At 40.7% G+C, this 25,729-nt stretch overlaps 1 protein-coding gene across 8 annotated transcripts in view; it reads right to left on the minus strand.

The window, feature by feature from the left end:
• AKAP6 (A-kinase anchoring protein 6) overlaps positions 1 to 25,729 on the minus strand; it is a 392,941-nt gene that overhangs the window by 211,343 nt on the left and 155,869 nt on the right. For 7 of the 8 annotated variants that reach the window (XM_053282865.1, XM_053282863.1, XM_053282862.1 and 4 more), the window contains 2 exons: positions 8,126 to 8,222; positions 6,661 to 6,827 (listed from right to left, as the gene is read on the minus strand). In XM_053282865.1, the coding sequence (XP_053138840.1) occupies positions 6,661 to 6,827; positions 8,126 to 8,222 (264 nt within the window). The remainder of the gene's footprint in view (positions 1 to 6,660; positions 6,828 to 8,125; positions 8,223 to 25,729) is intronic. The other variant, XM_053282859.1, reaches the window with a different exon arrangement.

Consider the following 25,729-nt stretch of genomic DNA (forward strand, 5'->3'; position numbering starts at 1 on the left):
TTTGAAGATTGTTCATCATCAACAACAATAAATAACATCAGAAATTGATAATTATTCTTAAAATTAAAAAATATATTCTGTTTTGGTAGGAGAAATATATCATAAGAGCAGCCCTGCTGGATCAGGCCCAACCCTATATAGTCCAGCAATCTGTTTCACACAGTGGCCCACCAGACACCTCTGAAAAGCCCACAGGCAAAAGATGAGAGCATGCCCTCTCTCTTGCTGTTGCTCCCTGGTATTGATAGGCATCTTGCCTCTAAGGCTGCAGATAGCCTATAGCTACCAGACTAGTAGCAATTGATAGACCTGTCCTCCATGAATTTATCTAAGCCTCTTTTAAAGCTATCCAAGTTGGTGGCCATCACCACATCCCACGGCAGAGAATTCCATAGATTAAGCAGTGTGTGAAAAAGTACTTCCTTTGGTTGGTCCAAGATTACCTGGCCTTCAGTTTCATGGGATGGCCCCTGGTTCTGGTGTTGTGAGATGGAGGAAAATGTCTTTCTGTCCACTGTCTCTATTCCATGCATAATGTTATACACCTGTTTTATGTCTCTCCGTAGTTGCCTCTTTTCCAAACTAAAAAGCCCCAGATGCTTATCCCCTTCCTAATGACCCCTAGCATGGAATTTGCTTTTATTTATTTATTTTTACAGCTGCCATGCACTGAGTCAACACTTTCAATGAGCTGTCCACCATAACTCCAAGATCTCTCTCTTAGTTAGTCACTAATAGCTCAGACCCCATTACTGTATATGTGAATTTGGGGGGTTTTGGTTTTTTGATTTGCTACAATATTTATCACTTTACACTTGTTTAAATTGAATGACATTTGCTTACGTTAACTGCATATCAACCCTCTGGGTAGTTTAAAAAGAAACTATTGGGGAAAAATAATATTCTAATAATTAAATTATACTTTCATTCATATAGTCGTAGGCTTCTGAAGAATTATTAAAAATCCAGCTGTTTTCAGTCAGATAAGTAGGAAGATAATGAACAAGATAAAAGGGAATCAAGAAATGGGGAGGTAAGTAGGAAAGGTACTTTTCTGTGTCAAATGGGCAAATGAGTCCAATTTTGCCAGGATAATGCAACACAATTAACAATCTCAGTTAACCAAGTTTATTATATATGCTGATTGTAGTCACATTGCTTAATTAATCACCTGGATAATTTTTTAACAAAAAGTATTCTTAAAGATAGACTAGTTTTAGTTTTAAAATGTTTATCTTAATTATATCTGGAAATGACAACACTTTTCTAGCTGAACTTTAAATATTCCTTCCTGTCTTTAGTTTCTTTTTTCATATTTAAAGGTCAAGGACAGGATGCACTGCAGCTGAAGGGATTAGCTATTAACTATAGTCTGAAAAATCCCCATTTTCAGAACTGAATGCTTCCCAAACTGTGTTACGAATAAGCAAAACACCTGACATATAATAAAAAGAATCATGTTATATACAAAATCTGAATCCCTTCATGTGAATGCTTACAATACATTTCTAAAACTGCAATTTCTGCTCTCCCTATATGTTTATAAAAGGCCCCACATTACTGTGGAAAGCCCTTTTTAGGAGTCCTAAGGGAAAAGTTGCCCAGATACTTTGAAATTTTTCCTATTTCTGTTTTCTTTAGAGATTTGTAAAATCAGTTCTGTTCTGTAGTCTCTCAACAAGGTTAAAAAAAAGAAGAAGAAGAAGATACCCCCTAGATATGTTCTTTAGATTTTCTATTATGCTTCACAGGTTTCTGAAGTAAGTGTACGTGGAAATCTACAGTTATTTCTTACTGTGTTTTTATTTTCTTTATCTCAGCCTGTAATGGAGGATCCATACTTTCATAACGTTTTGGGTGCTTTCTCAATTTAAAGATCAGAGTATATTTGATCAGAGTTATGACACAAATGACATAATGTAAAAAAGGCCCTTTAAGTTAGGGTAGTCACCTACAGAAATCCTGACATCCCAGCACTGAATTAGTGTTTCTAATAGTGTGCATGCAGTACTGACTCCTGCACTAGTTCATATGCTTCTGAAGCACAAGAACAAGCTCAGGTGTTGGCTCTGAGTGCATATTGATGTTAGCACGCACAAAGCAAGTTAGGATGTCAGCCTCCGAGTGTCTCATTTTCCCTGATAAATAGTTCACTAGAATCAGGGGTGTAGCTAGGGGATAGGGGGCCCGTGTTCACCCCTATCTCTGGGGGGCCACTCGGAGTGAGTGAGATAATGAAGAAAATAGGGAGGGATGGAGCTGGGAAGCCTGGGTTCCTTGAACCCATCTGCTCAATTATAGCTACACCCGACTAGAATCCTGAAGCAAAAGAACTGGCTGGGTAATTCAGATCAATTCAGGCCCCAACCCCAAAAACATTTTGGCTGATATAGTCTAGACTAGATATGGTTTGGACTGATGTGGTCTAAACTCTGGATCTAGCAACCCCTATCTATAGCCACTCTGTCTCTTGACTGGGCTCCTTAACAGTTCTCTCTCACTCACTGGATTCATGTCCATAACATAAATCTTTACCTACTAACCTTAAGCACTGTGTGAAGTTTAAACAATGCTTCATGCCTCAGAGATCTGAGGCAAGCAGGGTTAATAAACAAGAAATTGAGGCAAGAAGGTAGGGGTGGAACTGTAATGGGGTACACAGATTCCAAGAACTTGTGCGACCCTGCCTCCAAGGCCACCTCACTCACCCTGGAGCCATTTGCCCGCTGACAGTTTTTCTCCCTGCAGCACTGTGCACCACACCCCGCTCCTCCAACCCACCACTGCTTCCTGCCCATCCCCAGCAACACCACATGGAGTAGGTGCACACCAGTACTGGGGTGAGCAGGCTGCCACGGTCACATCACGCATGCCACCAGTGCACTGCCACTGCAGGGGAGACTACCTGCGAAAACATGGCCTGTGCCATCCCTATGCCACAACAAGAAGCGACTATGTCACTGCAAGAAGTGATTAATTAGAGTTCCCTTTCTGATTAGTTGCTTCTTGCCTCAATTATTTGTCTCACTTTTCTCTTTTTTCTTCTAGCCTTGTCTTGCAGCTACCTGTTCTTTAAGTCCTCCATCCTGGAACTTCTCAGTCGTCTGTGTGCAACTGTGTGAAATTTCAATCCCAGCAAAACGGGCAAGTTCCCCTTCCCTCTCAGAAGCTGGACTGGGTTTCCTGACTACCTGAACATTCTGTTTCACCACACTAGTTCGGACAGACAATCAGAGACTCCACCTCTACAAGCAGAATACAATATTTTGTTTCAATTTTGCAAGTCAGGAATTACATTTTCAAATAATTTCTATAATATTACAAGCCTTTCATTTTAATTTCTCAAACTAACTTAGGGTCTTCCCTTCCCAAACAAAAGATTCTGAAATGAAATCCACTGACTAGTGGAAAACTGATTTAAATTAGTTTGTATGGAGACACCTGCGACTATCTCCATTTTTGCTTCAATGGAGTCCAGTTCTCCCCAAAGTATCCATGTTATATTGCAGAGCTTAGTTAAGATGGTAGAAGCACTTATACAGTAACTTAGGATGAACTATTCAAGGGATAATTAGCATATGATATGATCATCATGTTCCTACATGTCTCCCTTTTACAGACATGATCAAATTACTTGCTCTGGTCTTGGGTTTCTTCATTTTCTTCTCACAAAAAATGAAGATAGAGACTGCTAAACTGCTTTTGTTTATTCATAAAAGCCCTATTCAGGCATTCAGTAACTGTGTACAATGTACATCGTTACAACACTGAGGAAAGCCCTCCCTGTGCTACGTAGCCATGCCCCTCCATGCCAACCACAAGTATAACATTTGTCTGCCAAGCAAATCTGTATCTGGGAAGATATTTCTCTCGTGATTAGGAATGCTAGCAATGTTGTATTTTCTCTGCAAACAAATGCTATACTCACAGTCAGGACAGGGTTATAAAATGCACTGGCTGAGGGTATGAGGCTTTAAGGCATATAGTTACTAAACACTTCAATGCAGTCCCAATTAAACATAAATCTAAAGTTGTCAGTCTAGCAAAACACTGGAGTTGCACAAATCTTGTGTCCATCAAAAAAGACAAAAACAAAACAAAGTACAAAAAACTCCATAACTAAATCATGATAGATCAGTCAATATAGTTTCACACAACAAATGTGTTGTATAATACTTGCAATTATAAAGTAAAGTGTGCCGTCAAGTCGATGTCGACTCCTGGCAACCACAGAGACCCGTGCTTGTCTTTGATAGAATACAGGAGGGGTTTACCATTGCCATCTTCCGTATAGTATGATGATGCCTTTCAGCATCTTCCTATTTCGCTGCTGCCCGATATAGATGTTTCCCATAGTCTGGGAAACATACCAGCAGGGATTCGAACAAGCAACCTCTGGCTTGCTAATCAAGTCATTTCCCGGCTGCGCCATAATTCATGCAATTATAACATGAGGTATATCAGCGCTGCCATTTCATGCTATGATAATAAGTGAAAGCTGAAGAAACAATGTGTCACAGAAGTGACATTCCTAGAGGAACAATATGCTACCTCTTGAAACAAGGACTTTGAATTCCTCATCAAACATGCATGAATTAAACCTTCATCATTTGGACCCCAGGGAAGAGGCCTTTATCAAATTCCACCAAGACCTCAGTGACTTACACTCCACTATTAACAATACAGCAGGTTTACTTTCTGGACACCACAGTGCAACTATACAATGGATATATAAAAAACCACTGGAAACTCTCTGATTAATAAACATGCCTGCATGCTTCAGTCACTGGAGCACCCAGCTACTTGGATCATTATCTACAGTTAGGTCCCAAACAGAGTCCTACAAAACCTTCAGACAGGGAGTCACACCTGAAAGATTTTACATCAGGCATTCTTAAATTTTAAAATCCTATACAGTGAGGTGAAGAAACACCAGTCAAGGCCAGACACCAGTTTTGAAACACTTGACAAGGCTAGACACCCAAGAGTTATTTGTTATAGGCAAATTATTGTTATAGGACAGTGGTCCACTAAAAATTGATAGAGGACAGCTGTCCTATAACAGATAAAGGCTAGTGGTCCTATAACCAGATACTAGTACAGGGCAGATCCAGCTGTGGAAGTTATAGAATACCACTTGATGATACCACATCATTAAAGATTTGTAGTCTACCCACAAAACAAAACTTTTCTATCATGATCTTTGGATGAGTAAGTGCATTCTTGCTTATAGATAGCTCCTTAATCTGAAATGGATACTCATTATAACCATATACTGTAATAGAGATAAACTCAGGAACAAATGTGGACCCAAATTCAGGCACAAACCCTGGAACAAACTGCCAACTCTGTTCCTTTTAGCTGTTCTAAGCAAAAAACTAGACGAATTAAGTGTAACCAGGACCTTATAGGCAACATACCTTTAAACAACTGGAAATGCTCTTGTTCTTCACTTACAGCCATCTATACATTTTTCCCAGTTGCATATTTTGGCCACAGTCAGATCTGTTTTGTTTTCTAGTGTCTTAAGTTGTATCTTAAAAAAACAACAACAACAAAACCCACCCAAAAACTTTTCAGAAGCGCAGCCAATGCTTTTATACTGAAGTGTGTGCCATTTTTACACGTACCACTGGGGAAATATTGGATAGTGCCTATGATGTCACTGTGATGTCACATTTATCCTCCTACACTCCATGCATTGTTTGAACTGATGTTTTAAATAGAATTACATTTATTTTAGAATGCTAAAGTGTAAAATTATAGTGTAGCCATTTAAAAGAAAACAGCAACAGTCCAAGGCTGGCCTTTCTTCCTGCAACAATGCTTATGCTTCCAATGACCTTTTTGCATTTTTCTTTGAATAATGGGCATTGGTTGCCCTGTTTGGCAGCAGAGTGTACACTTCTCTCCCACCCCCTGCCTCTCCCTCTCATTCTTTCTCTGCAGCAAGGCTATCCAATTCGCAGCAAGGCTTCTCCCTCCTCCATCAGCACAGCATCAGCAGAGCACTAGAAGGATTCCATTGCTTCAAACACAGCCCAAATTAATATCGATACCAATACTTTACCTTCAAAGCGCTTGATGTATTCAACACATGCACCATTACGGAAGGCTTAAACTCCAAGCAACAAAAGATTTGTGGCAAAGCATATGACCTTCTCCCCACTACAATGGCCATCCCCTAATTAGGCAATGCATCTGATAGTCATTAACAGGAATGAGATAATGAATCACTTTCTCTCTTCTTTGTTAATTTGCTGTAACCAAGCGGCTAATGGATGTCAGAGCTGAGTGATTGCACTGATTATAGTGATTTATAGTTGCAACAAAACAATTTAAAACCATTCTGATTATTCATGTTAAAGATACTTTATGTTTTGTTTACTAAATATTTTACATCCTTTTCCTTACACACTTCCATAAAGAGCAAAATAATTCTTTCTAAAAAAAATTTAAAAGTTTGAGGCTGGAGTGGCTGTGTGTGTGTGTGTGTGTGTGCGTGTGTGCATTGTTACAGAGTAAGACATTTTATTTTGTTTATAAAAAAAATTACCCAGTAGAAATGAAAAGCCTTAGGGTGGAAAGAAAACTTCAGTGGTGCATAGTTCAAAAGGCGGAGGAAATAAGAGGAAATAAGGCAAACTTCAAGCCACTTACCTTGGGGCTCTGAGTCCCTTCCTCATCCTCTGCAGACACATCAGTAGCCAGTATCTCCGCTTTGATGATACCCAGAGCCCTAAGAATCCAGCTGTGTTGTCGTTTGATTTGCCTCTGTAGTTCCTTCCATTGACTTGCAATCATCTGCAGCATGTCCTTCAGTCCTTCTCCACAATGAGAGAAACAATAAATTGTCATATGTCCAGCTCACTCTTTTAATCATATAATTTATATTTAAACCTAATGTAGTTTAAATATGAAGCTTATGTTTAAACAAAGGGCAATGAAGAAATCTGAGGGAAACAAATACTTCTCCCTCAAGTGTATTTCAGCATTTTACTGAGAAAGCTGTTCTACAATTCGATATTGCAAACGATATGATAGGGTCAAAACATCACAACAAACAGCATGTTATATTCTGACTGAGGACAGGAAAGAAAAATAAAGCAATATATAATCTGTGACTCATATGTAGAATAAACAGTTCAGAAATCCATATTTAGCCTGGTTCACCATGTTGAACAAACTGCTATTCAGAATATATATTTGCTTTGCTCTCCTTTTCCTGGTTCCTTTCATATTTGATAAATATGCAATGACATATTAGTTATCAGATTTTCAGTCCTTGCTACCATTCCCCAACCTCCAGGGAATTAAAGCAAATCAGCCAAATGATTTACTATAGTATTCATGTTTTGGAGGGGTGAATTTATTTAAGGTTCTAGAAGACCATGTACAGGCGGAGAAATAGCAGATTAAGACTTAAAATACTAATCACACCCCAAACTAGAAGACACCTGTGGGGGGGGGAGAGGAGGGCTTAAAATGTTTCACACTGGGCCAAAATTATGCCAGTCATTTCTAGGAATAGAGTATGCTGATTAAAACTATACAATTAAACTAGTCACGCTAAGTTCTAAAAATATGACACAAGTTATTATTCATTCTGACTTAAGGCTTCTACTGAAAAAGACAAGCATAACTAAAGGAAATAACTATCCCTGATTTAAAAATCTTTCCTAATAAATACTTTAAAATTGTGGTAAGAATTAGCTTAAATGGCAAAGGAGCCTTTACCAATGCAATTACTCATGCTGGCTATATAAAAATATATATATGTATAGATCTGAAATCCTAATTTATCATCTTAATGTTATTTCCATAGCACCTACATCAAAGAACATGTCAGCGTGAAGTTTTCAGTGATGTAATTTCAATTGAAACTCAGCTGAGCAGCAAGACCAAAATAAAATGAACAGACTATTTGCAGGCAGTATTTCATTTTATAAGTATCACAGCATTGTATGCAGTATATGAAACATTTATAAATCTTGAAGGTCAAACTGATAATGTAAATATTAATAATACATAAGGAAGTGAATATATGCAGTAATTTACAGCAATGCTTCTTTATTCTTTAATAGTCTGGAGACATAAAGACTTGCAATATTTCAGAAGGATTTACCTGATTTGTGAGATACTATAAGATCAAGAAGTTGGCGTCCTTCTTCTACAACTGCTTCCTTTAAAGCGCAGTGGCTATCTACATTCAGCTTAAAACTCTGCAGGAATACACACACACACATACACATATATATTTAGATATGAGAATCAAATGGCAGAGAGGTATTTTAACATAAAACACACGTACAAAATTACTTGCTACTTTTATCAAGAACCACAGCTCCATTTACCCAAAAGCCACATTCATTTGCAATACTAAAAGCTTTTGATATTTTGAAACTGAGCTCAGAATGTTTCCATTCGATTTGCAAAGTGCATCTGTGTTGAAACAGCTGACAAATCCAGAAATTCATTAAGTTTTATGAAAGTTACAACCCGAAGGCTATATACAGAGTAACAACGTCCTATAAAAGACACTAAGTTGGAGCCATCACAGATGAGCTTTTTGTTTTCAGATATTTATTTCAAATATTGGTGAACTATTTATATAAATATGTGCATCATCTGTTAATATCAATAGAAACTAAATATTGCAACAGATTAATATGGTTAATCTGTAGTTTCTCTCCTTCATACTGGAATAGTCAAGCTGAATTAGATCACCTTTGCATTTACAAGTACAATTAATATTATTGTTTCATGACAGCCTACTGCATTCACCACAATGACTGTATATTTATTTTGGAGATAATTAACTCTGTTTTGACAATTATACATTGATAGCATAACAAATAAACTACAGAAACACTGTGCATTTTATTCACCTTTGGTTGTTTGATATGATATGTTGCAAAGTACTGTATCATATTTATAAATGAAGACCCGCAAAATTTCACTGAAAGAATCTTATTTTTACACACAGATTTCAGTCTATTTATTCTCACACATTTATAGCACTCAATCCATGGGAGATATAGCCCCCTGCTGACTGCAGAATCTGGCTTGTGAGGATGTGCAGGATTGGTGATTAACACTGTCTGTTCTGGTCTGGTTAGTATATGGAGATTGGTGAATGAGGTTCATGTGTTGTGTGTTGCTCATGCAAAAGAGAGTGAAGCAATGTGTGGCAGAAATGAAAGTGCTGTGCAGATGCATGAAAGTACTTTGGAAGAGGTGTGGGTGTGTGTGTGTGTGTGAGAGAGAGAGAGAGAGAGAGAGAGCGCACTAAGGAAAATCTAACTGTAGTTAAAATTAAGTTAGCAGCTTTCCTAAAAACCATGCAGAAAGAGAATGAAGTAGTTAAGAGAACCAAGACTGAATGTAGGAGGCATTTGATGTCTCTAAAAAGTCAACCGGAAGAAGCTCAGGCTGCTGCCTGTTATCTGGCTGATCAAAACTGCCTCACCAAGGTTACAGTCAGCCACCACAAATGTGAACACCAAATAGCCTCAAATTGCAGGATGATTACTGCCCTGAGCCCTCAAAGGAGTAGTAGCAGTAATAGTAGTGTCCTCAGCAGTTTCCTTCACCCCCCTTTGCCCTCCCATGTGAGCCTGAACCTCAGTCTGTCGCCCCTATGACATGTAAGAATGTGCAGGAGGACATCAGCATCCCTGGAGTAGGATGCTTCAGGCAGTCAGATGTCAGGTACTTAAAACATCTTGGGTGCACATCTTAAAAAATGAGGCTATCAGGAACAGAGCCTTAGAGCATCTTACAGTTCCAGCTGTAACCTTCAGACCCTTAAAAATATAAGAACAGCCCTGCTGGATCAGGCCCAAAGCCTTTCTAGTCCAGCATCTTGTTTCACACAGTGGCCCACCAGAATCCTCCAGGTAGCCCACAGGCAAGAGCTGAGGGCATGCTCTGCCTCCTGCTATTGCTCCCCTGAAACTAGTATTTAGAGACATCTTGCCTCTTAGGCTGGAGGTGGCCTATAGCCCTCAGACTAGTAGCCATTGATAGACTTGTCCTCCATGAATTTATGTAAGCCTTTCTTAAAGCCATCCAGGATGCTGGCTGTCACCACATCTTGTGGCAGAGAATTCCATAAGTTAATTATGCATTGTATTAAGTTTTCCCCCGTAGGAGGACCTTTTCCCCGGTTTCTCTTTCAATAGCCCAGTCCTCAGTGTTCTCTGATTCCATGGCAATGACAATTAGCTATCTGCCTGTATCTTTCCTACAAGGTTCATCAGATCTGGCCATGCTTATTAGTGACTGAAGAAGCCAATTGCTTATGTCACAGTGCTGGCTGACATTTATGGATTTTTTTGTTTTGCTTTGTTGAGTGGCTACTTTCTGCCTCAAACCTACTTTTCAGCAAACTTCTGGATCTTGATCAAGCCCTAAATCAAATGCCTTCACTCAAAGGAAACACACCTGAAGGCTTCCCTTATGTACCTGGTTGGTCAACTGGCTGGCATCCTGGTTGGCAGGATGCTGAACTAGATGGGCCTTTGGCCTAATCCAGCAGGGTTTTTCGCATGTTCTTATTCAATTATTGTATTGCCTAATTACTGGCAGGTCCCTACAACTCAAATGTTGTATCCCTGTTGTATCGCTACAACACAACTAAGTATCCCAATTCTACCTCATTCGGTACTTCCATAACTGTTGATCCACAACTGGCTCAAACAACATGGATATCAGACAGACAGCAAATAGTATTGCTGGCGTTTGCAATTTCAATCTGCCAGAATATCCAATTTCCATCTTGTCGTATGATATGAATCCAACATGGGTGACTACAGCAGGCTTAGAGGTGGGCCCTTCTTTATGGAACATTCCCTAGTTCAAAACACGCCGGCTTGCATGTCCTCCAGTGTAAAGTGGGCAGTGTCAGACCTGACCATGCTGCTGCACAGCTCTAGCACATGTGGTGATGCTGCTGCACAAGAGATCAGTATCAATACTGCTGACTAGATCCTGCACTATTGCACACTGCATGCTACTTCCATTGGGAATCATGGAAGTGGCATGTGATGTTGATTGTGCAAGAGTCAGAAGGGCCAGCACTGCCTTCTTGCACAGCAGCATCATTGCGTGTGTTAGAGCCCTGCAACAGTTTGGGCAGAAACGTGCGGGCAGAAAATCCATTGGAATTTATTTTAGCTCATCATAACATACTTGTCTTTACACATCAGTATATCCATTTATCTCATACTGAATCTTGTGTTTCCTTTGTGAATGAAAACTACTTTGGCTTATACTAGGTCCCAGTTAATACCTGAAGAAAACAACACCTAAAATATACAATATTATCAAATCAAAATGCACCAAATGTAGTGCTTTCAAATCAATTCCAAAATAGCAACAATAATTGCATGGTTGGGCTCTGATGGACCTCTTTTCTGAGAGAGTTTCACACCTGTAATACCACCACAGAGAAAGCAGATGGAACCTGGAGCATGATGCTTCCCATCTTAATAAATGGAAAAGGAGTATTATAAGGAAGGATGTTAGGACTGTTGATTGCCCCAGCAGGCTGTACAGGAATGTATTGTTATCACCAACCACTTCAGTTGCTCCTGACAGCTAAGAAGCAGCCAAAGAAACAGTCCTTCAAGCTGGTCGGCCCCCTATCCATGGCAGGTGGTGAGTTGCCACATTCTGCACCAGCTAATCTCTTTAGGACTTTCTATCCTATCTTATGACCTTGCCTCCTGAAATATCAATGAGCAGCAAGCTAATAAAATGCAATCATGACAGGGCTTTAATACTTTTAACAGTTATAAGAGGGAATTTGAACAGGTTTTTGTTTGGGTGTTGTTTTTTTCCATTCAGGGATCAGGAAAGTTTTAGCTACTGAAATTTGTACTTGTGTACAATAATTAAAGATCTGAGAGCCATGTTCTCCTTTTTACCTGGCCACGCCAAAATGGAGTAAATCATGGAAAGGACATTCAGAGGGGTAGCCATGTTAGTCTGTTGAAGCAAATGCAGCATAATTTTGTAGAACCTTAAAGACTAACATTTCTTTTTACATAAGCTTTCTGACTAGAGTGCACATCACCAGATGCATTATGTGTTATCCGCAGTTGGCAGTTATATAAATACACACAGAGAGATAAAGGGAGGAGGGAAGAGAAAAATGTGAATGGAAGACTCAAAGGGTTCTGGAATGCAAGTGGTACAGGAGGTGACTGTTCTTACAATAAAGCTTAAATGGATCAGGCATACGTTTCGGTTTTACATAGGAATAATAATCTAATGCATCTTTCACATTCCATAGTTATCCTAACATTCACAAGCCTGAGTTCACTCATTTAGGCCCCAATAAGAAGGTGACAAGATCAGGACAATTACTCATATGAGTTCCACTGAAATTAGGCATTGCTTAACATGTCCTTTTAATTTCAATGGGACTACTCATTTTTCCTAACTGAAAATTTTTCCTCATTATATCAGCCACTGTTCCTCCCTCAATACATACACTACGTAACTCAGCTGGGAAAATTGTTTTACCTACTGTTATTACTGTTGTGAAGATTATTCATCTATTACACTTTACATAAAAAATGGGCACAAGCTATACCTCTTTCAGGGAGTAGCCTAAAGGACTACTACATTTCAATAGGTCTTCCTGTAGTAAATTTAGGCAGGATGTCAGCCACTGTTAACAATATTTTCTCTCTCTTTCTCCATTCCTATGCGTGTAATGTACAGTACCTGCCAACTGAGGATAACATTGAGGAAGTGGGTTAGAGCAATGAACACTTCTGCCAAAATACATTTGTTAGTTTTTAAGATGTCACAAGACTCTCTGTTGTTTTATTTCATGGAAAGGGGTTTTCCCTGGAAGCCTCCAAAATAAACCATTTCTCAAAATACATGATATATTATCTTGATATTTTTGTGGCACTCCATTTTCATCTGTAATTAACAGCCACAGATTTCTATATTTTAGCACCTAATTTAAACATTGTGATTTTCTAGAGAGGCATTCACAAGCATTAAGACTGATCCTTTTCACAAAAAGTTTAAATAACTTTTTGGTATTGTTAGGCACGTAGTGCCGAAATCAGATGAAAATTAGATGAAGCCAAAAATATAAACTAGGTCAGGTCAAGCATCTACAAGAAATGGGGAAACCATTATTCTTTGTGCAGCTCCTTTTCTTAAAGCTTCACTTTTCATGAAACCTTTTCTCGAAGTTCCTTTCATCCAAGCAAGCTTGAACAAGCCCTGACAATATTTAATTTACTGTTTACTTAAAACAGGCTTGTGTTGAATAGTTTGTAATCATGCACTTCACAAGAGATGCACCATGCTGGCGCCTCATATAGCAAAAGAAAACCTAAAGGACCCGAGAGTAGGTTGGGTAATTTCATGTAATTGAAGCGGAGCATCACTGCAGCTGGATGCAGCTCTGCCTCAAGATGATGTGGATGTGTTTGATAGGAAAATTGGAAAAGATGAGGTATTCTTCTTCATTAGAAAAAATAGACTTGCTGCCCTATAAAAGATTCATTTAACATAACATATCAAGTATACAATGCAGCTTGATTTACAGGTGCACCTATTAACCAGTAATAATGTTGACTGAAGAAGTAAAATATGATGAATAAAGATGGGCCAAAACTCTGGGGCTTGATTTGCAATTTTACAGTTGTACAAAATTCAGACTTGGCATCTAATTTGCTATGAAGCACAAATAGAGAAATCCAGCAACAGATTAACCAATAACACATTGGTCTTAAGGGGAAACTCTTTTCAGAAACTACAAGCATCCTAGCAAACAAGAACAAAATAGATGGTAGCTGGTTGATAGTTATGTTATTTCCATTCAGGTGTGTGTACTTTTCTTCCTCCTTAATCTTCAAAGTTGAGCTTGTCACTTCCCAGGGAAAATAACCTGACATCAGCAGATCGAGAAGGTCTAGTGTCAAGAATACAATTTTACAGGTGAAAATGGACACTTCTGTCTGGAGGACAGCATTTCAATTCAAGTTTATCATTCAAGCATATCATGTTACTTAATGGAAAATGCCAGCATGATTTTAAGGATAGCAGCACTGGCTGATATCCTGACATTTATTTATTTATTTATTTGTATCGCCCTTCCAAAAATGGCTCAGGGTGGTTTATGCAGAGAAATAACAAATAAATAAGATGAATCCCTGTCCCCAAAGGGCTCACAATCTAAAAAGAAACATAAGATAGACACCAGCAACAGTCACTGGAGGTACTGTGCTGGGGGTGGATAGGGCCAGTTAGTCTCTCCCTGCTAAATAAAAGAGAATCACCACGTTAAAAGGTGCCTCTTTGCCAAATTAGCAGGGGTATATGCTTTTGAAGTGTATGCGCTTTTGCACGTACACAGGAACACAAATACTTTGGAGCTCTCCTGGCATTCTGGAAGTGCTCTCTTGGACCACAAACATGTCTCTGAGGGTGTGTTTTCACTTAAAGAGTGTCGGGAGAGCGCCAAAGTATATTTGCAGTCTTGAACAATAATGCCGATACTTTGGAGACCTGGGAACTAGTGTGGGAGTTAGCAGTGCATGCACACTCATGTTTGACGTATACATGTAGTGTTAGGAAACGCTAACACCACTGACTCCATCACTCAATCTAGTTGAGTGTAAGTGCAGCACCTATGCATGGAGTCTCATAGGGTGAAGAAAGACCCATTTCCCCATACCTTTGCAAGCCAAGGGCATGGGCATGCACACAGGAAATGCAAAGAGATAATGCAGAGTATGGGAGGTTTGTGCATGCCCTTCCATACCTCATGCAGTTTTCCCTCCCTCTTGCATGCGCCATGGAAGTTCCTATGGCTTCCATTTTCTGCAAGGTGCAATGCCCTAGAACTGCCATTGCCTACAGTGCCCTCTAACCCTTGATGGGGTGGGAAAAGAGGGCGCTACTAAGTTCTGTATTTTTGATTATTGATATTTCTTATATATTGCTTTTGAAGCAAAGTAGCTCAGAGTACCTCACATAAAAGTTAAAACAATCAGTCTATTAAAAACAATGGTTACATCCTGACTAAGCTTGTGCCTCCCATGTTGGTAAGACGTTTCCCCAGTGTGGAGCACTTCCTGAGCTCAGCAGCAACTTATTGCATGTGACAAGGGAAATTTTCACCGATCTCTCCTTTGCCTGGAAATGTCCCTCTCCACCCAAAAATATGTACTTGAGGGTGGGGCAACTCTCTGAGGCATATTTTTGTGTGGCATACGGCACTCCCAAGGGAAGGAGAGATCAGCAAAAATCATGCCATCCTTGCACAATGGGTGCTGTGAAGCTCAGAAAGGCACAGATGCTTCACACGTTTTATTTTTTAAAAGTTATCCTTGATAAATACTAGAACAAACCCTCAAGGGTTTTTTTTAAAGGAAATATTCCCAAGAAAAGCTTGAAATAAATAAATAAATAAACAAATAAATAAATAAATAAAAATTGAGGCAAGTTGAGGGGAGTTTGTTTCTCACTAGGAGTGCAGTGGTGAGTCAGTGTGAGCCCTTTACATCCTCTTTCCATCAAATGGAATGACTGTATACATCACAGATGTTCTTGGAGCCAATCTAGATGTTCAGCAGAATCATACAAAACCACATAAAAACCTGCCTGCCTTTTGAAAGCTACCATATGAAAGCTAGCACAGAATTAGTTTTTTACTTCTCCCTGAAATATTGGTTTCAACATCCCCCTCCCCCGTCAATCATGTGATTCAATCATGTGATTCCTCCACTTCTATATCACTTCTACTTTGAAGTGGTACAGCCCAAAATGCCCTGAACCACACATAATTTAGATGTGTGGATCAGTCCTTGCATCATAAATGCACACATTCACGTGTTTTACAACAGTGCTTATAATACATATTTTCAATAACTTTACAATAATTTATTAAGGATGTTTATTTTATTAATTATTTTATTAGGGAAACAAAGGCAGCTGCAATCTATACTTCACACAATTTGACATAATCCTAAAATTCCTCCTTTAAAAAATATGCTCAAGAAAGATATTTCAGATCTCCAACTAATTGAATACATGTGAAAACACACAAATGCAAATAAATACCTATCAAAATTGAAATGCAAAAAATTAAGATTAAGAGCTTATTATATTCCTTCTGCATTGGCAAAAAATGCAACAAAAGGATAGAAGCTATTCTGCAAAATACCTGATGACTTGAACTGAAGGTATCGCAAAGCAATGAAAACATTTGTCTAAAAATGATCGTTTATAATTTGGTTTTGTGTTTAGGAATATTCTGGTTATTAAAGAATCTGTACATAATGGGCATTTATCTCTTTGATGCACACATGCTCACTTAAACGCATACATAAGTCCAGTTTCCATGTTGCAAATATAAGTATGTTCCTAGCTGCCAGGGGACCCTGCCTCATCTGACAGCTGTTAAAGCGTGTGAACACAGTCTTCCATTTTGTCATATCTGGCTTGCCTGTTATCAGGGGAGTTTGAAAATTTGTTTGTCATGTGGTACGGATTGTGCTGTTAAGACAATCAATTCCTGTTGGGTGCACACAAGATACCTAATTGCACAACAATCTGAGTTCAGCCATATGTTACACATGAGGATGTAGATCAAAGCTTGTGTCTAACATTGTGGGAAACTGTCTGATGTATCTTACAGGACAGATTGTTTTGAGGAGCCAAGCACCTGCCCTCGTCCTCTCCTTAGCTTGGTACCAAATGCAAATACGATATCAAGTTGATTTTGACACTGCACTTAATGGGAACTTAATTTCATAGACTTTTGTTTAAACATAGATTAGAATTTTGCCAGGTTTATGCCAAATGAAAAGCTGACACTCTAATTAATAAAATATAGATCTCAAAGCAATGACTAACTGTTTCTTCCAGTTAGAAAACAGCCCCTTTAGCAATAGCAATAGCAATAGCAATAGCACTTACATTTATATACCGCTCTATAGCCGGAGCTCTCTAAGCGGTTTACAATGATTTAGCATATTGCCCCCAACATTCTGGGTACCTTTATTAAATAATATAATCATCTAATTCTCTGAAATGTAGATGATGGATATTGTATTCAGATTTAGAGGTGGGGGGAGCTCTTTGGGAACACAGTGTTTCAAATTGTATATTTACACAGGGCCAAAATATGTCATTCTGAAATGGAAATTACAGGCCTTTCCCATCAACATCTTATGCACTTGATTATAATGGCACATCCAAATTGAGAAACTAACCATGCCTACCCAGTAGGGCCTTTGGCCAGTGTTTTAGACAGGATATTCCCACAGTCTTTAATACACCACATCTAAAATTCAGGGAGTGTCAAACACCTAAGTCCGACTGAGCATATGTTGCCATACAGCAATGCCAAACACTGCCATACAATGATTTAAAATTTTCAGAATTACAGATTTGCCTTGTTTCTTCCAGTCATGTTTCTGATGTTGTATTTATTTATTTATTTATTGTAATTATTTATTTAATTATAATGGCAAACTTTAATACCCATTATTTCAAGTAATGAAACTTTAGTAATCAGCCATGAAATTCACTGGGTGACTCTGAATTTTCAGCCTAACCTATCTCATAGGACTGTTGTGAGGATAAACATAAACATGCACTCCTTGGAGGAAGAACAGGATAGAAACCATCAGGGGCATAACTATAATAGGGCAAGGAGAGACAGTTATCTGGGGCCTCACTGCCTCCCCCCCGCAAGAGGCAAGTCACATGACTGACTCCCCCAGCCGCACACCCGCCCAGGCTTCCTTCAGTTGTATTCATCCTCTGAAATTGATATGAGTGTTAAGACCTGGAGCTACCAGAACAGAATTTCTTTCTCTAGTACCATTAAATGACTTGCATCGTCCACAATTTACAAAACCTTTTAAAAAAATAATTTAGGATGATGTTCTATTGTGGCACATAGGTGTGTATAGATCTGACAGTCATCAAGAAGAATCAGGTTCTGATAATTGATATTGCAATCCCAGGGGATAGACAAGTTGGCGAAAAACAATTGGAGAAAACAACTAAATACAAGGACCTTCAGATTGAAATTGAGCGGCTCTGGAAAAAGAAAACAGTAGTGGTGCCAATAGTTGTTGGTGCCCTTGGTGCAGTACCAAAAGAACTTGAACACCATCTTGACACCTTGGGCATCAATAAAATTACAACACTTCAGCTACAGAAGGCCACACTACTAGGGACAGCACGAATACTCAGACACTATCTTTAATTTTTCTTTAGTTATCCTAGACCCTTGGAAGGGCCTGATAATTACATCTGGTAGACTGTGTGTAAATAGCATAGTAATAATAATAATAATAATAATAATAATAATAATAAGAAGAAGAAGAAGAAGAAGAAGAAGAAGAAACAAAAAAACAAAATACAAAGATCTACAAATCGAAATTGAAAGGCCGTGGCTGAAGAAGACCAAAATAATCCTAGTGGTAATTGGCGCCCTGGGTGCAGTCCCAAAAGACCTTGAAGAGCACCTCAGCACTATAGGGGCCACAGAAATCACCATCAGCCAACTACAAAAAACAACTTTACTGGGAACAGCCTACATTTTGCAGTGATACCTATTAAGGATGTGCATGGAGCTGCACGGAACTGCAGAGGTGCGGTCCGGTGTCAGGAGGGATGTCTTCCTTTAAGGGGAGGTTGTACTTACCCCTCCCACTGCCTTTCCCCCTTTGGCGTTCTGTTTTTTGACAAAGTTTTTGACAAAGTTTTTGGGGCAGCAGCATTCCTCCCTGTTGCCCCTGCCCCCATTGTTTTCTGGAAATACAGGAGGTAGCCGCCGTGCATGTGCCCGCCGCCACCACGCACGTGCCATGCACGTCGCACATCGCGTGTGCATGTCACGCACGTGATGTGCGACGTGCGCATGCGCGGCAGCTACTTCCAATATTTCCGGAAAACAATGGTGGCAGGGAGGAATGCTGCTGCCCCAAAAACTTTGTCAAAAAACAGAGCGCCAGAGGGGGCAAAGCGGTAGGAGGAGTAAGTACAACTCCCTTGCCCTTAAAGGGAGACCCCCCCAGCACCAGACCGGGCCACATCCGAACCAGTTCAGAAGCCTCTATAATGTCCTCTGGACCGGTTCGTGCACATCACTAACAACAACAACAACAACAACAATATTGATAACAAAATTCTGGCATCTGAGGTCCTTGAGAAGGACTCACTGTCTGGATAAAACAAACCAGTCAATAACATCTATTTGACTGTGCAAACAAGAAATAATAATAATGATGATGATAATAATAATAATAATACCAGGGGATAGCAGAATAAAAGAAAAAGAAATAGAAAAAAATCACAAAATACAAAGATCCAGGGGCGTAACGATAGGGGGGACAGGGGGGGCACGTGCCCCAGGCGCCACTTGGCAGGGGGTGCCAAAAAGTGCCCCCACTAATCCCCTGCCTTTGGCAAAAAAGAATTTTTTTGTGATTTTTTTTTTTCATTACGGAGATCTCCGGCGGGCGGGAGCTCCCATTGGCTGCCGGAGAACACATGCCGACCATGCTGGTTGTCTCAGTTCCTCCCTCCCTGCTTGCTGCATGCACGAGGAGTGGAGCGGAGTAGCTTGGTTTAGTTGAGAGAGCAGCTGCTGCTGGGGACGTTCTCTGACTCTGCCTGCCTGCCGTTTACCCACCACACTGCCCTCTGGCTGCATTTTATTCTTCTGTTCTGCTTCTGCATTAACAAAGTAAGTTTCATTGCTCAAATCTCTCTCTCCCCCGTGTGTGTTGTGTGTGAGAGAATGTCCCTACTCCCTTGCATAACGTCCTCCTTTTAGCTCTTATGTGCTTTGCATAGCAGGCTTCCCCCCCACCCCTAAACCGAGGGTAGCTGCCTGCAAGTGGAGCCAGTGGTGCTCTCCTGGCTTGCATTGTGTGAGTTTCTGGCTTGCAATGTGTTTCTGGCTTGCAATGTGTTTCTGGCTTGCATTGTGTGAGTCTTGCAAAAGGAAACTCACGCAATGCAAGCCAGGAGAGCGACTTGTGGCTCCACTTGCATTGCGCGAGTTTCCTTTTGCAATCCCACCTCTGCAAAAGGAAACTCATGCAATGCAAGTGGAGCCACAAGTCGCTCTCCTGGCTTGCATGCATGAGTTTCCTTTTGCAGAGGTGGGATTGCAAAAGGAAACTAGTAGTACTAGTACACAAGATCTTTGCAGCTCTGCTAATAATTACAGCTTCTGGATCATCCCTTAGCATGGGGGGGTGGGGTGGCAAATTTAATCTGGAACTCATTAATATAATTTTTGAATAATGTTCAGTCTGTCTGGATTAATACTAGGTTTATTCTTTATGGCAGATTCTTATTAGCAACATACAGTCTACAACATTTTCAGCCTTGTTCATTTGTGCCTTGTGCATATTGTAGATGTTCTGTCTCCAAAACATAAGTACAGCATCTATATTTTTGAAGGGGGGGAAATCCCATTTAATACAGTGTGAACAAATTGGTCCAAAAAGTAGCAATGGGAAGTATTTCTTTCTGCCCCTGTAGCTTTAATAAGATAGAGTGCACAAATATCACTTGACTAACAGCTGCGATATTAATTTCCCTTTTTGGTTGCTTGACTCACAGTGAGAATCATGTCAAGGCAGTGGAGAACCAATTAAATTGATTTTAATCTTTGTTAGGAAAGATAACATGCCTTTTTCTCTCCTTGTTTAAATAATTAAAGTTTCAGTAGGTATTATTTCTGGCTTTAAAGAAATTGGTATCTTAATGTACAGGAATCCTTCTAATTACATACTTAATAGCTTTGAAAAAGTTAATCATGGTTTTTCATTCAATGTGTATTTTGTTTTACATATTAAACTTATATTTTCCTTTGAGAGAGTTTTAAAAATAAGAGGAAATTGGGAAGGCTTTTTTAAAACAAAGAAAAATCTCACCCCTACTTATTCATGATCTTTTTGATTTGCCTGTGTTTTTATTTCAAGCAAGTCAGATGTATGTTGGGGGGTATTTATTTATGTGTATTTATTTCAAGCAAGTCAGATGTAATTGCAAATAACATGCAGAAGATCCCAGGTTCAATCCCTACCTCCAGGTAGGGCTGGGAGAAACTCCTGCCTGAAACCTTGGAGAGCTGCTGCCAGTCAGTGTGGGCAATAGTGAGCTAGGTGGACCAGTATCTGACTCTGTAGACAGCTTCCTACGTAATCAAACCATAACTTGCCCTTACGTTCAATCCAATTGGATGCATTCACATTCACAGCTTATGTCCAATAAACTTCTGAGTAAGCCCTCCAAACTAGAATCACACAGTGTGGTTTGCAATTCTGGTATATGAAGGGCCCAAACCTCAGTTTTGCTGTTCAGGTGCATAGGCAAACGGTGATTTAATTAAACCAGGAGGTTATTTATTAAGACTGTGTATGAGAGGGAAGCATAAAGAGGAGGAGATCATGGCTCAAATAATGGTGGCTGAATGTGGCCATTGAGTTTCCCAGGAATACAACCAACGTAAAGTGTGCTACAAATAGACATTATTATAGAATTAATAAATATAGAATATCTATGATAGACTAGAATATATGTCTATTATAATTTAAGTCTCTATTATAATATAAGCATAAATCTTGAATAGACTAGAATATCTGTGATGGAAAAGACTAGAATACCTGTCTTGTCTTTTCCATTTTGGGACACAAAACCTATTACTATGTTTAAAAGCATTTATTTTCTGGCCATGAGGACTGCAAACTTAGGCTGTTGGTATGCAAGACATTTCTTTAAAATATATATTTCTAAAGAGCCTTGTAGCCTCATGTTTCCTTTTTCCTGTCCCAGTATACTTGCACGGATGCAGCCCACAACCCACATTTGACTATGGCTGTGACACATTTCCATATTTCTGGGGGCGGCCGGGGGGGGGGAGCGCGGCGGGGGGGGTGCAATTTCAGTGCTTGCCCCGGGCGCCATTTTCCCTAGTTACGCCTCTGCAAAGATCTACAAATTGAAATTGAAAGGCTGTGGCAGAAAAAGACCAAAATAATCCCAGTGGTAATTGGCACCCTGCATGCAGTTCCAAAAGACCTTTAAGAGCACCTCAAAACCATAGGGGCCACAGAAATCACCATCAGCCAGTTACAAAAAGCAACTTTACTGGGAACAGCTGATATTCTGCAACGATATCTATAACAGCAGCAACAACATTGACAATAAAATTCAGCCATCCCAGGTCAGTAGAGAGACAATTTTTCTTATATGCTTTATGTGGTGAAATTTATTTTTTTGAGATAAGAGTTGCAGAATCACATTGTCTTACATGTCCCTCAGCATGAGAATGGGTGATGCCAGACCTGCCCATATCCTTGTGGGGCTTTATATTCATTCATTCATTTGATTTATATACCGCCCTTCCTGAAGTGGCTCAGGGTGGTTATTTAATGAAAAACACATAACCCCACCCCCCAAAAAAATCCATTTAAAAACAGATTAGAATTAAAACTAGATATCAATAAGAGGCAGGCTAAAAAGATGGGTCACTAAGGCTCTCCTGAAAGCCTCCAAGAAAGCTAATCCTCTCATATCCATGGGGAGTATGTTCCACAACCTAGGGACGACAACTGAGAAGGCCCTAATCTAGGTCACCACCAGATGAACTGGTGGCGCCCAAAGATGGATCCCTCCTGATGATCTTAATGAGTTATGGGGGAACTTGCAGAGAAAGGCACTCTCTCAGATAACCCGGACCTAAGCCATTCAGGGCTTTAAAGGTAATAACCAGCATTTTGTACTTTGCCCAGAAACGTATCAGCAGCCAGTGTAAGTATTTAAGAACAGGCATAATGTGGTCTCTCCGGGATACCCCAGAGACCAATCTGGCTGTCACATTTTTAACTAACTGAAATGTCTGAACTATGTACAAAGGCAGCCATACATAGAGGACATTGCAAAATTTGCACCTATCTACACAAGGGCATTCTTGAGAAATAATCAGAAAAGGTAACATAATATTGGACATTTCTACAGCTCCAATTTTACTGAAACAGAAATAGTTCCACCAAAATTGAGAAAACAACCTGTGTATTAATATCAAGAAATGTGAATACACTGATTTATGTCAACACACAAGACTTATGTCCATCATCACTTGACAAAGAGTTTTTTCGAAATGGAGGTTCATAGGGTCACCGTAGTGTATGTGGCCGTCTTTATTATCAACTTGATTATAGACTTCATGTGCTCTGTTCATGATTACAGTCGGTGGACTTTATCATTTATCTGATTATATTTATTATGACATCCATTGTTTTCAGGTCATTCGCCTCAAGAAATAGGCAGAGTTGTCAGATCAATTGGAGCTGGTAAAAAGTATTCCTGGCCACAGCCTCAACTTTAGGCACCAGGGTGGACATAAGAACAGCCCTGCTGGATCAGGCCCAAGGCTCATCCAGTCCAGTATCCTGTTCCACACAGTGGCACATCAGATGCCTCTGAGAAGCCCACAGACAAGCGGTGAGGGCATGCCCTCCGTTTTGCTGCTGTTCCCCTGCAACAGGTATTTAGAGACATTTTGCCTCTAGTGCTGGTCTGTAGACAACCAGACTAGTGGCCATTTAGACCAGCGACCAGACTACTGGCCATTGATAGACCTGTCCTCCATGAAATTGTCTAAGCCCCCTTGAAAGCCATCCGCGCTAGTGGCCATTGCCACTTCCCATAGCAGAGAATTCCATAGATTAATTATGTGCTGTGTTAAAAGGCACTTTTGTCGGCCCTAAATTTCCTGGCCTTCAGATTGATGGGATAACCCCTGGTTCTAGTATTGTGTGAGAGAGAGAAAAATTTCTCTGTCCACTCTCTCTATTCCATGCATAATTTTATACACCTCTATCATGTTTTCCTGTAGTCACTTATTTTCCAAACTAAAGATGTTGTAGCCTTGCCTCATAAGAAAGATGTTCTACGTCCCTGGTCATCTTGGCTGCCCTCTTCTGAACCTTTTCCAGTTCTACAATGTCTTTCTTAAGATATGGTGGCCAGAGTTGTACGTAGTACTCAAATGTGCCCACACCATAGATTTGTATAAGGGCATTATAATATCAGCATTTTAATTTTCAGTCCCCTTCCTAATGATCCCTAGCATGGAATTTGCCTTTTTCACAGCTGCCATGCACTGAGTCGACATTTTAAATGAGGTGTCCTCCACAACACCAAGATCTAGGGGTGTGCCCGAACCGGTCCGGCGGCCATTCTAAAGAATGGCCGAACTGCTGGACCGGTTCGGCCCTGGCTGGTCCGGGTCCGGGTGGGGGGTATGTCTTTAAGGGCGGGAGGGCTTGCTTACCCCTCCCGCCTCTTTGCCCCCTCCAGCACCTGTATTTAACAGAATAACGGGGCGCTGGAAACCAGCCCCCCCCACCGCCGCCCCCCCCCGCCGCGAGCAGATTTAGCCGAAAAACTACCAATACCACTGCCCCCGCCGTCGCCCGCCAGCCCTCCCTCCCTCCCAGCCGCCCGCCCGAGTCCTCACCCGATGCTTTGTAAATAACGAGAGGAGCTCCTGAACAGAGCTCCTCTCGCTAGGAAATCCTTCAGCATACTGAAGTTTTGCGCGTGCGCGCATGCACGCACCACAAAGGATGCCAATCGCTGGAGGCCCGGTCTACCCGCTGGGAAAAGGCCGGGTAGACCGGGCCTCCGATCGCTGGAGGCCCGGTCTACCCGGCCTTTTCCCGGCGGGTAGACCGGGCCTCTGGCGATCAGTGTCCTTTGCGGTGCGCGCATGCGCGCACGTGCAAAGCTTCAGTATGCTGAAGGATTTCCTAGCGAGAGGAGCTCTGTTCAGGAGCTCCTCTCGTTATTTACAAAGCATCGGGTGAGGACTCGGGCGGGCGGGCGGCTGGGAGGGAGGGAGGGAGGGCTGGCGGGCGACGGCGGGGGCAGTGGTATTGGTAGTTTTTCGGCTAAATCTGCTCGCGGCGGGGGGGCGGCGGGGGGGCGGCTGGTTTCTAGCGCCCCATTATTCTGTTAAATACGGGCGCTGGAGGGGGCAAAGAGGCGGGAGGGGTAAGCAAGCCCTCCCCGCCCTAAAAGGAAGGTCCCTCCGGACCGTGCACATGTCTACCAAGATCTTTCTCCTGCTCAGTCACTGACATCTCAGACCTCCATCAGTGTATATGTGAAGTTGGGTTTTTTTGCCCCAATATACATCACTGCCCAATATGCATCACTTTACACTTGCTTATATTGAACCACATTTGCCACTGGACCCGGGTGAGACCCAAGTCCAAGAGCACTCCCAAGCTATGAACCTGTTCTTTCTGGGGGAGTGTAACGACATCTAGAACAGGATGTTCTGTCCTATCTTGCAGATTATGATTCCCAACAATGAGCAGCTCCGTCTTGCTTGGATTCAGTTTCAGTTTATTATCTCTCATAATAGATTATCATAATAACCATCCCTCAAGCCCATTACTGCCTATAGGTAGGCATTTAAGGTATTTCCTGATATTGATGATGGAGAAATAGATTTGGGTGTCATCAGCATATTTATAACACCCAGCACCAAATCCGCTGATGACTTCATCCAGCAGTTTCAGGTAGATGTTAAAAAGCATTGGTGACAGAATGGAGCCCTGAGGGACTCCATATAGAGCAACTGTTACCAAGTGCCACCACCTGAAATCTATCCAAGACACAGGAGCAGACCCACTGTAAAACAGTGCCT

The sequence above is a fragment of the Hemicordylus capensis genome, chromosome 1, assembly GCF_027244095.1.
Source record: "Hemicordylus capensis ecotype Gifberg chromosome 1, rHemCap1.1.pri, whole genome shotgun sequence".
In the NCBI taxonomy this organism is placed as follows: Eukaryota; Metazoa; Chordata; class Lepidosauria; order Squamata; family Cordylidae; genus Hemicordylus; species Hemicordylus capensis.